The sequence below is a fragment of the Astatotilapia calliptera genome, chromosome 8 (assembly GCF_964374335.1).
Source record: "Astatotilapia calliptera chromosome 8, fAstCal68.1, whole genome shotgun sequence".
Taxonomy (NCBI): domain Eukaryota; kingdom Metazoa; phylum Chordata; class Actinopteri; order Cichliformes; family Cichlidae; genus Astatotilapia; species Astatotilapia calliptera.
Window position 1 is genome coordinate 21,765,150 of NC_137429.1, and position 17,417 is coordinate 21,782,566.

At 41.3% G+C, this 17,417-nt stretch overlaps 1 protein-coding gene across 2 annotated transcripts in view; it reads right to left on the bottom strand.

Annotated features, from left to right (window-relative positions):
* The window catches only part of snx29 (sorting nexin 29), a 141,685-nt gene that overhangs the window by 98,982 nt on the left and 25,286 nt on the right, over positions 1 to 17,417 (bottom strand). For both annotated transcript variants that reach the window (XM_026179080.2, XM_026179079.2), the window contains exon 14: positions 9,913 to 9,998. In XM_026179080.2, coding sequence (XP_026034865.1) covers positions 9,913 to 9,998 — 86 coding nt within the window. The remainder of the gene's footprint in view (positions 1 to 9,912; positions 9,999 to 17,417) is intronic.

The window sequence follows — 17,417 nt, forward strand, 5'->3', positions numbered from 1 at the left end:
GGTCGTATGATTTTTGCCATAACCGAGCAGCTGTCAATCAAAAACACTGACAAGCAGTGAGCAGGTCATCTTCTTTAAGGCGCTGCTCTTTTCTTGGGTTGTTGAACCTTGGTGGTTATCACTGACCATTTTGTTTACCCACTTATTCTTAATGTTCCTGTATTTATATTTAGTTCTGTGACTCCTCAAACATGCCGCGTGCTCTTGCTGTCCATGTGCAGCATCTTGGTGTGAATGCATGTGTGTAGAAACTGTACTGAACACTGAGCAGCACTTAGCTGTTGTAGGTCAGCTACTAATCGGAAGGCTGGTGGTTTAATCTCTGGCTGCTGCAGTCAAATATAACCCCAAGTTGCTCTCCAATGTATCCATCAGTATAAGTGTGTTTAAATGCTAGAAAGCACTTAAAAGCATGATTCTTGTATGAATCGGTGTGAATGAGGCAAGCTGTATAAGGCACTTTGAGTGCTTAGAATGAGTAGAAAAGCACTATATGAGAACCCAACAATTTAGTAATGTAACACAACAGTACAACAATCAAAAAATGACTATTAGAGCTAGCAATGAAAGTACCTGAGTACATATTTTCATTCCTCACCTGAGTCTGAGTTAAGTGTAAAAACATTTTTTTCCCCACTAAAAGCTAGAAGGCTGTGGTTTCATGTATTTTTTAAAAAGAATTTGGGAACTGCTCAGAACAGCCGAATAACATTTAACTGGTGTGTGAAAATCATGTTTATCTATTTGTTTTGTGACATTTTAACAGCTTGCAGCGAACACAACCAAACACAGAAATGTTTGGGTTATCAAATCTTGCAACAAAATGGCAAACGCTCCAACAAACGCTTCGATTTGGTTGCCTGAAAGCCAAAAAACGTCTCCGATGGGAATCCACACCCCGCTGGAGTGCTTTCCCACTTCAGCAGCGCCCTTCCATATTTATCTTTGGGAAAGGCGGATGATGACACCCAGCAGGCTCTGGCACTCCGCGAGATGATTAAAATGTTCATTAACACCGATCCGTCCAGGTGATGAAATCTGTCACACACCCCTGCTGCGCCCACATGGAATCGCCTGCGAGATATGACGCTGCCGACGCATAAATCTATACGCGCGCGCACAAAGGTGCCGCACTCACTCCGACGTTGACCACCTGGCCCCACCTGTGACAAACAATACGCAATGTCACCTCTCTCGTGCCAGGTAAATAAGCAGTGTGTTAAATCCATTGTCATATACACACATACAAACAGACCACCCTCTGCTGAAAGTCCCTCACACCTCTGAGACAGTAAACATGCCCAAGCTGTTGGATGAAGACCTAAAAGGCTAAACAATGCGAGCTGCCGCCTGGCTTCTCTTCTGATGATCTGAAGCTCCGGCTGTACGTGTGGGCACAATTAAGTTCAATTCACATAGAGAATGACTCATCATTTGCGCTTTTTACGGTGGGCCTACAGGGACGCAAATAACTTTATAACATAAACCACACCAGTTACAACAGTTTCATATCCACCTACAGCCGCTAATGCACAGTTTAATTTAGTCTCCTCACACTAACGTCCGTATACACCACGTCTCACCTACACTCACACGGGGGGATATGATACTCGAAAAGACAATTAGCACAAATACGAGAGTATATTATGTAAATGTGCACACATATGCACAAAAAACACATAGCTAAACACAAATTTTCAAATTATGACTCCCCTCTTGTCACTGTGACCTGCTTTCCACACATTAACCCCCCCAAACACACTCAGCAGCTTATTTGTTAACAACTAATCAAAGTCCACCTCCATATTAACACACACACACAAATCAAAAAGTTTGTACTAGCACGGCTTCACACTTTTATGCATACAGAAGGCAGGTTTATGCAGACAAACAAAAGCACAGGGCACACACACACACACACACACACACACACACACACACACGGCTGACAGCTCTCAGCAAGATGACCGACCTCCCCGGGGCCCTACAAGGGCAAAGTGTAGCACACACAGGGCCAGCGAATGCAGATCTATGTGTGTAATGAATAAGTTACACACTCCTATTAGGCCAGGCAGCAGTGACAAATGCCTCTCATTCACTCATTAGGCTGCTGACTGTCAGAGGAAGGAGAAGGGAGCAAGGCACAGCAAGGGAAGCTTATTGGGTTTTAAATGGCCATGTAATCCATTTCCTTATTGGAGATGAATAAGCTGCTGTCCACGGTGGGTTTATTTATGGGCGAATTAAACACGTACGCAGAGACAGGCAAAACGTAGAATGAATCAAAGTGCCGGGATGCCATCCGTGTAAAATTCGTGGACGGAAAACACAGCTGACATGCAAAAGTGAGAAAAAAAAAGAAGTCAAAAATGAGGAGGTGTAGGGGATTGGACAGAACGGGCTGTAGAAAAGTAGGAATCATTATATTGCAGTTGCAGAGGTGGGCTGGAGGATTGTAGGAGTCACGCTGTAAATATTTTTGAATCATGAAGGGACTCATTGTGCTTTACTTTTGTTTCTGTCATGTGTATACGATTATATGTATTTTATTGTATTCTATATATTCTTATGTCAAACTTTGTCATGAATAAAAAGCGTGTTCTCCCATCTGGTCTCTACTTTTTAAATTTTCATTTATTGTCTGCTATACCTGCAAATAGATCGGCAAGTCGGTGCTCTGGGAATCCATCCTACCCGACAAACCATCCTACCCGTTGTTTCTATGCATGCGCACAACACAAAATTAACTGGCGAACCCTCCTACCTTTGAGAATATGGGCTACAAACATACTCTGACGGGTAAAATTAAGTGCCAAACCGTCCTACCTTTGAGAATATGAGCTAGAAACATACTCTGATGGGCAAAGTTAAGCGGCAAACCGTCATACCTACTTAAATTTGTGCTGGAATTTCTCTGTGACAGCAGAAATGTGCATAAACTACTTACGGTGGGACGTTTTGCCAAAGTAGGATGGTTTGTCAGGGTTCAATAATCTTGAAGACACACCTCTTGCACCAAGCTTCACCTACCAACTGTTAAGACTAGCCAGCCAATCAGAAAAGAGCTGGCTTAAAGAGAGCTAAAGAAGGTAACCCCTTCACGTTTATAAGTCCCAATACGTCCGGCATAAACCTAACATAGCAGTTCCATGATTTCTACCAGGAAATCCTGAAGAAGAATATCTGGATATCGGTTCATGTCCTAAAGCTTAAGCACACTTGAGTTATGCAGAAAGACAATGAGATAAGCAGACAAGTATGATGCTTCAGCACGACCTTAGAATGGCTCAAAAACCCTCCAGTGTGGCTGAATTTTAAAAAAAATCTTCAAAGAAGAGTGGGTCAAAATTCCAGTTCTTGCTGCCAAAGGTGGTACAGCCAGTTATTAGGTTTAACTGGCAATTATTTTTCCCACATAGAGCCAGGTAGGCTTGAATAGCTTTTTTTCCTTAATAAATGAAATCAGCCAGTTTCACCGGCCCACAGGGGACCATCAGTTATCTTAGTGGTGCTGAAACTCCCAGAATCCCCACATCTGCCCAGATTCATTTACTGCCCCCCTCGGAGAGGCCGTTCCCTCAGGTAAAGGAGTCAGTCAAACATCAGCGAGTCGACCAGGCATAAAACCTCCACCTGGGACAATGAAACAATATCGCACGTCAAGTGAGAAAGCATCCATGTTCCGGGAAATGTAAAGTTTTAGTAATTCAGTCAAGCCCCTGATTTCATCATGTGACTTCACACCACAGCAATCCATCACAGTGCCAGCATTAACTCACTATTTTTCACCCGCTCACTACAGTTAAGAACAGACTGCCACCACCAGAGCTTTCTTTTTGAAGTCACCTGTATAGTTGGAGAGAAGAGCCACATGCTTTAATAAAGACTAGCTTGACAATAGTTTATGAGATATGTCAGTGTGCATTACAGTATTTTTGGCATTTTGTTGTGCGTTTGCCACAATGACAATAAAATGATTCTGATCCTGATATGTTCCACGACGCAGGTCACTGCACTGCTTGGTGCCTGTAGCACAGAAATTCAGAACAAATGTACTCAAAACCAAACTAGATATGCTCGAGTCAAATCAGTTCTGAGTAACCTAGATGCATCACATTCCCCAAGTAAGGCCACAAACAAATAGATTGTAATTGGGTCAGTTTAATGGGGTTGTGTAGTGCCCCACTGTATTGGTCTGGGTATTAGATTACCCGCAGAGGATCCGAATATACTTGCCCTTAGCTTAAAGTGTGTATGGCATCATAACCGTCGTCAGCGGCATCTCTCCGTTTGGTTGGCTTCACTTTCAAGCAGGTCCTTTTATCCCTGACTCTATTCAGATCCAATCTGACTAATCCCTTTCCCTTTCATTTTGGATCTCTATATTCACGCAGGTCAGATTCAGATACGTTACAGTGATTCAAGAGGGTGACGCTAAAACTGAAAGAATGAATTTGGGGTTTTTGCATATCTTACAAATGTCTTAAAGCCAAAGCAAAAACTAGCTTTCAATCTCACTACTGTAAATATATTATTTGAAAATCACAGAGATTTAGATTCTCCGCTGAGAATCTAAATCTCTCATTGATGCTCGTCAGGGAAAGGGTTTTTTCCCCCCTCTTTTCCCTCACCTGCGTAACGCCCGCGAGAAATAGATTTAGACCTCAAATGTTCGTTCACTGGGAGAACTTCCAGGAATGAATGGTAGTGATTGGTCATTAGACTGTATTTTTATACATTTATAGAGCTGTTACGGAAACACAACCTCTTTGACACATGTTAGAGAGGTTCAGCATCACTACAAATGGTGATGAACCCGATAATGTTAGTAGTAAACCATGTTCTTGACACTAAAAAAATCCAGGGATAAACCAGAAGTGAACCTCATCAAGCCCCAAATCCTGCAAGTAACGTCCACAGAATGACAAAAACTAACCAAAGGAAAACTTCCACCTAGAGCTGGGCGATATGAGATTTTTTCATATCACGATATGTTTTCTTCATTTCAGGCGATAACGATATCTATCACGATATAAGCCAAATAACTATATTTGTAAGATTTAAATGTGCCGTTGCTCACAAGTAAAATGTGAAATAATCAGCAGCTTGTTTTTATTTAAATATTTATTTCCCATAATAAGTTCAACAGGGTAGATGTACTTAAGGAACATGAGACTTTTTCAGATAAATAAAGGCAAATATTGCAAACTACACAAAAGGCAGCCGCTAAAGCGTTTAAGTTTCAAAATAGAACAAACGAAACAGACTAAATTGTCAATTCCACTTAGAAACAAAATATTAATTCTAAAAATATATCTTAGTTTGTTTTACAGAAGAACAGACAAAACTGACTAACTTTTGTCAATATCAAATAAACTGAGAACTACAAGGAAATTCTCAATCTCTCCTTGTTGTATAGCTGAGCTTTTCAAACAGTTTTAACAGTTACTTTAGTCTGACAAAAGCCGAATGACGAATTAGCGCTTCCAGTCAGAGACTGAGGCTACGTCCACACGTACACGGGTATTTTTGAAAACGGAGATTTTCCGTTTTAAAAAATAATCCCGTCCAAACATAAAGGGAGAAATGAAGGAAAACGCTGCTATGAACATGCCAAAGCAGCAGGTGGCGCTAGATTCCTAACCGTGCAGAAATGTTGGCCAATCAGAAGTCTAGAAGCCTCGGTGGGAAAAGTAAACAAAGCTGGGGCATAGAAGCAGAACCGAGTCGTATGTGTGGAGGGACAGTAACTGTGTGTATATGTAAGCATTTAAACACTGCAGAGAGTAGAATTAACAGTAACAGTATTGTAGAAATTCATTTCACCGAAACAATAACGTGGCGCACAGTGTGACGCATGCACCAGTTTATTGTATTTCCAGACTTGCTTTCGGCACAATTTACAGTGCACGCTACTCTGTTTTTTGTCAGACTTGAAATAGCCGAAATACCTTCACACTACGGAACTTCTATGGCTCTTCCGTTCGACAATCTCTCCGGCATTGGAACCATCATCTGTTTTCTCTTCGGTCACGCTCGGTTGATTTTTCTAGTCGGCACACTCATTTCCTCCATTACGCGCTGGGTCCATTACCCGCTGGCTGCTTCCCAAACAAACACACGTGCGGCTTGGCACTTGTGCTGTACGTAACAAGTCACGCGACGTGACGCTGCGAGGTCTATCGCGATAGCTTAATTTCTCTATCGAGTAAAAGTTATATCGCGATACATATCGTTATATCGCCCAGCTCTACTTCCACCACAAAACACTGAAGCAAAGGGAAAAACAAGGAGAAAGGTCAGACTATCCTTACAAAAAAGTGGGAATGAAATGAAAGCAGGAAGTAAACCCAACATAACATAAGTCAGTGACGAATTAAAACAGGAGCTTTTTCTCTTGTGCACAAGTATGTCTAGTATATCTACCACTTATGCAACATATGCATATATTCAAACAGCATTCATGCATGTGAAATGATTTGCAATCAACACTCTGTAATAAAATCGCACTGCTCCTTCATATCCAAGTATAAGTGGTGTGGGGATATCCCCCCAAACAAACAGGGACACACAGCATCACACATGGAAACAACAATTATCGCTTCTCTGAAACAGAAGGAAAGGAAAACCATCTTTTGTGGGATGTCAGTGGGTCTGACAGCGCCTGAGGAGCATTTGAGAGATCAAGTCTGCTTCGCTATCATTAGACAGGAGGGGTTTCAAAAACGCAGCACACTGATCAGGGGGAAACATGCTGACAGCTCATAAAAAAGGGGGTGCTTGTGTATCAATTGAAACCCCCCCAGCAGCTGTGATTTTCTGCTCCCCTTAAACTCCTCGCACGTTATTTTGCCTCCTTCATTCCCAACACACAACGGCAGGCTCTGGTAGTCGACATCAAAGCACGATGGAACGAGGCGCATCATTAGCAGGAGAAGACAGAGGCAAGGGAGGATGAAATCATTTAGACGCCGCTGCGGAGGGGGAATTACTATGCTTGTCGGGACGACGGTGGTGTGAATGGAGCGAGCGGGAGTGTGGATGGGTGGAGAGGAGAGAGAAATGGTACAAACGACAAGAAACTGAAAAGTCAACACGAGCAGGTAAGGTAATGAGTGGCGGCAAAACAAGAAGAGTGCAAAAGAAACAAGAGGAAGCCACAAAGTGAGGAGGAAATTTTTGATTGAGAAACTGCAGCGGGTGAGGGCTATTTCCTGATAACGCACACGCGTGAGAAAATCACCATTGCTCTTTCCAATCATCTCTCATCGTACGGTTCCTCCCCGCCATGGTCTCCAGTGTCAGCCGCTCAGGCGGCCGTGTTTCACAGGCTGAACACAGTAATTGCAGGAACCAGAAAGATGAAATGTGAACTGTTGTGATGTTTTAAACATGACTCTGTTGTAGGCCGAACTCGCACAGGTCTGTGCCTGCTTAACAACCGCAGACTCTCAGTGATCATCAGTTCAATTCTTCTGAATAGAAGCATCTTTTTGGTAATTAATATAAAACGAGTTTTTAAAAACCATCAGATTTTTTTTTTTTATTGCAATTGAGATTAAAACTGCATGACAAGAAAAACTAAATGCAGTTTCATGCAGGGGTCATTCCATCCAAAACCAGCCAATATTTAGAACATTAGATGAAAAACTTATGGTGCAAAGCCTGAACACGAGTGCTGTGAAATTTTAGCTTCATATTTCAAATAGTTTTCAAGATCCATTTCTTTTAAGTGATTTATCGACCGACTTTCAGGCATTTTATTCACACACTGAAATCTGAGGCAATGTTTGAACATGAATATCTCAAAGACTATCAGAGCTAAAAGCCTGAAAATTTTCGCTGCTGTTTCGTACCTTAAAAATGAAACGGGCTCTGTAATTTGGAACAGACAAATCAAAAATGTATCTGCCTGAGTACTCATAACTTAAAATAAAACTAAAAGGCCAGCATGCCCACAAAGTCCCATATTTGAGTACAAGCTAACTAAAAACAGGCAACTAGTGACAATTTCTACATGATAAATAGCAGAATTATACACTACAGTAAACAAAAGCATGTAGAACACTATCGTGGGATTAGTCACAAAAACGAAAAGATGCCATTTTTATTTAAATTTCATGCTGGATTGAACAAATATGACAAGTTGAAACACACAAAAAATATCAGTGTATCCCATTCGCTTCCACTTCCTTTATCAGGGTCGCGGGGGGCTGGAGCCTATTCCAGATGTCATATGGCGAGAGGCGGTGCACACCCTGAGCAAGTCACCAGTCCATCACAGGGCTAACACATAGACTCAGACAACCATTCGTACTCACATTCACTCCTGCATTCACACCTATGGGCAATTTTCCAATTAACCTACCCCCACTAAGTGCATGTCTTTGGACTGTGAGCGGACCGGAGAGAATATAACTTAGAAAATAATGTTGTTAAACATGTTCATATATTTTATTTTAGAGACCTGAGTCAAATATTTTAGAATATTTACTGCTCCAATTTGCACAAAAATTGTATAGTCCAAAGTTTAAATATGCAATATACAATGATTGCCTCAGTCTGTGTTTATTTTGTGACTGGATGGCGAGCGGGTGCTGGTGGTTCCTTGCTAATGCGAAGTCAAATTGGTTTCAAAGAGGTATACGGTGCAGCGCCAAAAACCTCTTTGCAATTTCTTTGGCTGCTAGCAGGTTTCCATGGTCGCCCATAGTTTGCATGGAGGAGTTTGCAAACCTGCAATGAAACTCTGACACAAACAAAAGGACAAAGTTCACCTTCAAAGTAAAAGCTGCCCCTTTGAAATGTGTTGCTTTCGGTGGAAGGCCACACGTTTTAGTCTGAAGGCCACCCTTTTTTTTCCAGTTTCAAGTGTCTACAGTTCACAGAATAAAAGGCAGATTCAACATATTCATGAATCAAACAGTTTATTATTGCTAAGGACAGACGACCTTTAACTAGTTAATAACCTCCAGTTTTAAAAGTCATATGATAGCCTCAATGTTAATTAAATATAATGCAAAGTTAAGCCTTTTTATGTTTTATTCAAGGTGCTGAGGCACACTATGGCTGATTTATCACCCATGATTACATCATTGCTCACACACAAACTTTGACCTGTCCGTGTATCGTTGGGCCTAACTGTCCATCTGGTCATTGGACTTTATAGTGCGGATGCTGACATGTTTTATCACTGATATAAATAATTAAAAAGACCCACATTTTAATACAAATTGAATTTTCCTCAAAATAAAGATAATATTCATCTAGGCTCAGGTTTCGTGTTGGTGATAGTGTAGCGTAGACGCTGTAGTGCATTATTAGAAGGGTTACTGTTAAGAAAAACATCATAAAACATGAATTTAATAGGGAAAAGATGCACCGAACAAAAGCACAAAAACCTCAATGAACCCTCTGGGTTTTAAAGATAACCACTCCCCATTTTGTCCCATAGATTGCAATTGACCTAATATATGGCCCTCTGTTATCTGCAGTGTTCATTTTATTTGCATTTGACACAACAGAGGCTTATCTTGCTAGTTTTCACACAAAGCCTCGCTAACATCCCTCTGCAACACAAAAACAAAGTCAGAGATATCGAATCTTTTCAAAAACTAAAACTCTGGATAAATGAAAGTGAGCAGGACTGAGAGGGAAACCAGCTCTCTCTGTCTGACAGGGTCTCGTACTGTAAAAATAGAGGGTAGTCATCAGAGCCCCTGAGAAAAGCACCAGAACTGATCTGGCATATGAAAGAAAACCGATGACCTTATTTTTCGCTGTTTGCATCCATGTGCGCTGCTGTTTGAGAGCAAAATAGATGGACTGGGACGCTGATACGAAATCTAATTTCAGCTCATAATGATGCACGGAGAGAGCGCGCACACGTGTGTGTGTGTGTTTGCATTTTACCGTCATTGCCTTGGCTTCCTTCTCTCTTCAGCATCTGTACCGCCCCCACATATTTCTTCAGCTGGACCTTCAGGACCTCATTCTCCCTGCACAAACAGACACACAAAGCTTAAACAGAAGAAAACAGAGGGCTAAAACAAGAAGGTTATAGCTACAACGCATTGTATGCAGGTCGTTTTCAATGCCAAATATCCTTAGTGTCATTAAGTAAGGACACTTAAAGATAATGTACTGATTAATGGAGAGCTAGGATGGCAATATAAGTGCAAAAATATACTGCGTATGACCGGAAGGTTCTCTGACAAAGTTTCTAGAAATTGTTTTTTCCTCTGGTTCGAGCTGGGCCCTTTAGTTCCCATTAAGGGAAACATTAATGATACAGCGTATAGTGATATTTTAGATAATGTGCGCTTCCAATAGTGTGACAATAATTTGGTGGGAAATGTCCCTTAGCGTTTCAATATGAGCTCTTCCTCACAATGCAAATGTAGATGAATTTAATAAACTTCTAATGTTCTCATTCAAATATCTGATGGATCGTCTTGGCTTTAGCTCCAGTCTGACTCTGCATGGCGTGATTTGAATGCAATCATATGGAAATCTTTTCACTCATGCAGAAATGATCATTCTGGAGCAAATTAAAAAATTATCAGACTAATTACTGCAAAGGTACTTGATGTAAAAGAGAAAAGAGATCGTGTGTCTCGAGCTCATGAATCTCAGTTCTGAATTTTTTGTTTCTTCTTCTAGGTTTACTCTCTATCCAGACAAAGCAATACAGTTAGGTGCTTTACTATCTCCCAAATGAGGAAGAAGTCAGGCTGGCCTTGAGGCCTCTCTACAGACTGAAATAGAAGATGCCTGAGAAGAAAACACGAGGCCAAATACAGGGTCAGATCAGTGCACTGTAGTAAAGCTAGTAAAGCTAGGCATGGCCTTTTCAAACCTCCCCAAAACAGTGAGACCCCAACAAATATAGAGACCTACTTTTCCCACCCTTCACAATTGTTATAACTTACAATTCCCTCAAACAACTGCACTGCAAGCTTTGTGCCATCTTTTAGAAACGCAGTTACTTGTAAATTTGGCGAGAATCCACTGTTACCTGGAGAAAAGAAACCACTTCAGCTGTTTCTAAATTACAGGCACATGTAATCATACTGCTTGACTATCCCACACAGATTCAGCACCAGTTGGATAAACCGGAACACTACTTATAGGTATATCAGGGCCTCTGATAGTTCGGAGATGCATCTTAAGAGCCCTTGAAAATGTAAACGCACATGTTGTACTGTGACCGAGGACACAGGCACAAAGACGCGGTGACAAAGAAAGGGACTGAGAGACAGACGCAGTCTCCTTACAAGCCGTAGCCGGCTGAGCATCGTCGACTTTGGGGAAGAAATCAATCAGAACTGGAAGTGCGGCTTTATGCCCTTGGCAGTTACATCTAACAGTCTTTGTCTTGCACCGCCGTCGCGCCCCCACACCGCCACCCAAACCCTCATTCTCCACGGGTGATGTTTGGTGCCCTGCTTATCAGCCCTCATTCACAACCAACAAAAGAGGGACCACCGGGGAAACTTCCTGAAATCCACATGACGAGCTCTCAGTGGAGCCGTCCACACGGTTATCAGAACAACCCGCAGCCCAGATGCTTTTTCAGCCTGATTTAATTATAGCTAATACACACCGCCTGCTTTACAGAGTGTGTGTGTGTGTGTAGCGGGTCGGACAGATACGCAGATATTCAGAACAGAGGAATCATTTTACTGATAAAAGGCCTTGTGTCTGCAGGATTTGACATAATGTGAGACACGTGAAGCTCAGGTTAAAGTGTTCTTCTATTACGAACTCGATGAATTTGGCTCTTTTACTTGCCGTCTGTCACGATGGCGTGTTAGAAATTGTTTTTTCACCCTTGTACGCGCACACAGCCTCTGCTCACTTGGTGGTTTCATCCTCCTAATCAATAGTCTCATTTTAAGACCACACAAAATGTGTAAGGAGGTGGGGCTCTAAAAGCCTTAGCAGCTCTATTATCTTCATCTCTACCAAGCATCTTTGTCCTCAGATTCTGTTAACATTCACAACAGTGCACTGCATTCCCAGAAGCCAACGTTGCCAGATTAAACTGTCATCAAGACCTTCAGTGGGTGCCTTTAAAGTCACCTACTCATCGTAAAAGTAGTTTAGTGTTCTGTTTTATTAAGAAACCCGGCTCCATGTAAGAGATAATGTTATCTCTATAATAAGATATCTGCACATCCGCAGGCCAGGGGTGGAAGCTTTCCGGCTTGTCATCTATTGATCAATCATGCTGCAGGCTTTGATTGCATGTAGGTGAACAGTCTGAGTTTACAGGAAAAGAGAAATTAAATTTGCTCAAACTTTTTTGTTTGTTTTTTTATAAATAATAACCCACGAATGGAGCAGGAAGTCATGGTCCTTAAAAATTAGCTGTGGCCTTCAGAAGCAGTTAAGTATACAAGCTAATGGACTGCAGATGAGACTGCAGTATTGACTTACAAAAAGACATGGCCACTTTATAAAACCCCTAATCACAGAGCTTGCCAAACAACGAGAAATTCATAATAGAGTTTAACCAGTGTCACTATCTGGAAGCGACAAGAAAACGGTTCTTTTCTTTGTTCTTTTTTAAATGTTTACTCAGGAAACCCTAAGTTAAGTTTATCGACATAGAAGTGGTGAATAAGTGAAGAAAAGCCCCACATCACTGGGGCCCATTTACTACTTATGTCACTGTAATTTTATTCAATTACATTTGAAAAACTATAAATCATATACGGTGGCTCTGAGAGGTCAAATGCACTGCAAGTTAAAGAAATCACCAGAACAGATAATGAGAAGTGACAGAAACCAAAACGTGAAGGACTCCACTGGGACACTTTAAAGAAGCAGACGATTCGTCGGTGCTGTGCAGGTAATGTTGATTTTAACCGCATGATTCATATTATACTACAGATACAAGTTTGCTATTAGCATGTGTTCCACAGCTGATCCGTCATGTTGTTGTCTCCCCCAAAACACTTCTTATTTAAAAAACACACTTTTTGTGAGTTTTTGCAACATTTTTTGTACCATTTCCATTTTGTTTAGTTTTGTATTTTGCGCTTTTAAAGCTTTTTGTTTTTGTTTTGTTTTTTTTAAGTTGCAGTGCGTTTGACCTCTCAGGGCCACCGTAATAACACCCATCTAATAGACTACAGAAAACTAAACAACTGTATAAATATTAATATTTTTTTTCCAATAGGTGTTTTATTATTAGATGCCAGTTTGCATGTTTTCTAACAAAGAATTTATCCAGGTTTTTCTTTTTTGTTGTTTATGCCAAAAATACCACAAGAGAAAAAAAAAGTTTTAGCTTCTCGGTCATGTAAAATGTAATCAGACAGGCACCAAACAGCAGACAGACAAAGCCCATCGGACTCAGCAGTGAAGAATTTAGCAGGTAAAAAATTAGCTCTTACCCAGAGGAGTCGATGACGACAACAGAGCACAAAGCGTGAGTGTTTAGCAGGAGCCTCGTTACTGTTATTAAATACACCTGTGCTTTTCTGCCAGGTATGTAATACAGGTGTAGTAACAAAGGTTAATCAGGCTGCTTGCTCTCTTGCTTTCTTATGACTACATTAAATGTTGCTCTTATGGGCGATCGTGGCTCAAGAGTTGGGAGTTCGCCTTGTAATCGGAAGGTTGCCGGTTCGAGCCCCGGCTTGGACAGTCTCGGTCGTTGTGTCCTTGGGCGAGACACTTCACCCGTTGCCTACTGGTGGTGGTCAGAGGGCCCGGTGGCGCCAGTGTCCGGCAGCCTCGCCTCTGTCAGTGCGCCCCAGGGTGGCTGTGGCTACAATGTAGCTTGCCATCACCAGTGTGTGAACATGTGGATGACTGGATGTGTAAAGTGCTTTGGGGTCCTTAGAGACTAGTAAAGCGCTATACAAATACAGACCATTTACCATTTATTACTCGTTGCATTATTATTATTGGTGTTATATAAAACATAATACTGGGGAATTATTTACCCAAAGAAAAAAATCCAAACTGACTAAGTATTGATTTCAAGCCTTGACTATCTTCAGCAGGTGCCGTCGCTGCCTGTCATCTACTGTGAGCCTTTTCAAATCTCCACCGTCATTCTGCTTTTTTTATACCATTTAAATTATTATGCACTCACAATCGTTTCAACAGTTGTTATTGCAAGCTGTCAATAGAAAATAATAACCAGATGCCTGTCAGCTATTCAAGAATAAAATAAATTAAAAGAAACACACACACACACACACACACACAGTTTTGTTTGTTCTCGAACAGCCGTTCCGAAAAATCATTCGGCAAGATTTGTCTTCTCTGAATAAACGATTCTTTGAACAAACAATACTTAGCGCGCTTGAAATTGAATTCCTTTCTCAGGTTACAACAGCACGATAATGAACACATTTTGCTGAATTATTGATCACTCTGATACAAGTAAAACACTTTGTGCCCGTGTAATGTGCTTGCTTTTGGAAAACAATGCCTGGGCCGGGAAAAACAAACAATCTTTCAACGGGATAAAATGTCACCTTGGTAAATACACTGCATCTGTCAACCTCAGCTGTGCTCTCCGCTGACAAGGAATTGTTGGTAATCAAGTGCATCAAGCTTGGAATTATTTGGCTCAGGTTTTGGGGACTGATTCGAATTGCTGATTAATTAAACTTGAGCGAACTTTGCAAAGTACACTGAACAATGTGTACAACTCCCTCCATTAAGAGTTGAGCATGTCTTTAGCACGGTAACATATAAGATAATATAAGTGGCCTGGTGGGGAATTTAGGGGAACGTACCCAAGCACTCGATAACACAGCAGCTGTCAGCGTGAGGATGATTCTGACCAAAGCCCCAATAACTGAACTGTTTTCAACTGAGTATTTTCAAATCCAATTTCAGGGCAGAGGGATAAAACACAGCCTGGAGGTGTGATAAACACCCTAGGTGTCCAGTATTGTGTCTGCAGTGGAGCAGCTTCCCTCAGGTCGTACCACAGCTCAGCCTCCCACATGCAATAAAAAATAATCCACCTGCTTAACACACAGCTCCTCTGTTTTTGCAAATACTTTTACATTTTTACTGGTTTATTTCAGGTTGTTTCTAAGTGTTGCGCCCCCTCAGCTTGATCCTTCCATGCAGGGCAGCAACCACACACTGTATTTTAAATACCCACTAAGACTGAACTCGTTGACTTTTGGTTTGCAGGAACTTCCTCAATGCCTTCAGTGAGTCTATCAAAACAAACTCAGTTCAGATATGTTCAGAACCACAGGACGAGAATTAAATAATGGATACGGAACAAAATTAAACCACAAAGCCAGAAGGGAGGAACGCCGCACAATTTCTCAATTCCGAAACTGAGAGCGATCCATTAAATTATCTGGTGCTTCTACTGGTGAGCAGGACGTGTAAACGTGACACATTCAAACTCATCTAAAACTCGAAGTGGGTTGTCTGCCTTGAGGGATGCTAAAGTTTTAAATTAGCGTGTTGAAAGTTAAGGACTCGGCATCTCTGTTAAATAAACTGCATCCTTCATCCAGCAGATATGGGACCAGCCACACACTGCTTTCTCATTAGGGGCAAACGTCTGCTCTAGAAACATTTAGTGTAAACGTCTGCTTAGAGGATAAGCCTATTAACTACACTGGGCAGTAAAACTGTTGAAGTCATCTCATCTTCCTCAGTGCGAGATAAGTGAGAAGGATAAACCGTGTGCGTGCAAAAGATTTAGAAAAAAGCAGGATTGTTTTGTGCGTGAAGGAAACAGCGGGGGAAAAGAAAAGCTACGTGGCTTAGAAACATTTAGAAAAGTATTTTATGTGCAAGTGAATGGGAGTGGGGAAAGAGCAAAAAACAGTGTGTGCTTAAGAGATAAAGAAATTATGAATATTTTGTTTAAAAGAAAGCAAAGAATGTGAAGTCTGAGAATGGGTTTTATATAATGGAAACACTGTAAGACACTGTTAGAAAGCCAGTAAAAAAAGGAGGGGGGGGGGGCTCTTATCTTCTCTTAGAGTACAAGCAAAAAAACTATCTGAAAAGGAAAGCTTAAACTCAAACTACATACAGTAATTACTTAAACTGAATAGATGCCCTGAAGTGATTTTTTTCGCATTACATTTCCACATCCCTCCGTTTATTATCCCATGGTCTAAAGCCATCTTAATGTGCAATAAACACAGCATAAATTGGCTCTTCTTCAGGTACAGTCTGGCTCTGTTTGGAAGTAGTGAATGAGAGGTTCAAAGACGCCTTCAGAGATCAGCAGCTCAGTCGCTAGGTAATGCTCCCGAGTGCAATTTACTGCACTGCCATCTTTAAAAAAACATAAATAAAAAGCCCTTAAAGCATACATTCTCTCTCCTGACACACTTCTAGAGGCACATATATGCATTAAACATATAGATAAATCCACGCAGAGGCACAGCATGGCTGTGGGGTGGAGGACTGGGTTGTTAAAACTTCCGTTTGGGCAGAATGACATAACTGACTAAACACCTCCAACAAATAAACCGGGCAAACATCACAGCCGCTTGCTCTGCCACTTTATTTTATTTTATTTATTTATTTTTTTAGAAAAGCCGTACCAGACTGCTTGGAGAAAGGCGGCTCTGCCAGCTAAGAAAAAGGCATCTGCTCTCGTTTCTTTTGCATGCGAGTGTGTGCGCGCACGTATGTGTCCGCCTGTCCAACCACCCCCTCTCCCTGTGACGAGGAACTGCTAGCTGGCCCGAGCCCACTCGACTGGCCACCTTCCCGTCTTCCTGCTGCGAGAGGCCTGCTTTCCGCTCTGCCAACTGTCGCATGAAGAGGGGGGCAAGAAATAGTTGAGGGGAAAGATTTTCTGTGTGTCTGTCTCACTATTCTCTGAGGAATGAGCTTGAGGGTTAGACATTTAGAGCAAGGTCAATTGGTGTGGGACATCTTTCTGGTGACTTAATGCCTTGTGTCATTAGAAATGAAGAAATTAATATTAATCACAGTATTAATTAATAATATTCCAATATGCATTGCCATTAGGGAGTCATCATATTGATAACAAATTCATTTTACGGTGTAATAATGACGAGGATCATCTTAAGTGACAACAAAAACAAGGAGGCATCCAGATGGTAAGAGGAAAGGGCAACCAGTTTCAAAGTGCAGATCCTCCAGACTTTTTTGTTTGTTTGTTTTTGCCACAGTAGCTACTGAAGATAAAAGTCTGAAGCTTTTACTTTCGTTCTTATCAAGAAGATAATTCAGGACCTGTAATTTGGGACAGATACATTAAAAAAAATGCTTGAGTATTGGCTAGTAAAAGTAAAAGTAAAATGTCAAGTAAAAACTCGAGCACTATTGCAAAATCCCACATTTGAGTAGAAATTAGCAAAAAACCTTTTACACTCTTTTGAAATATAACTATATGATATTTAGCACTCGTCACTAGTTGTCTTTTGCTATGTGAA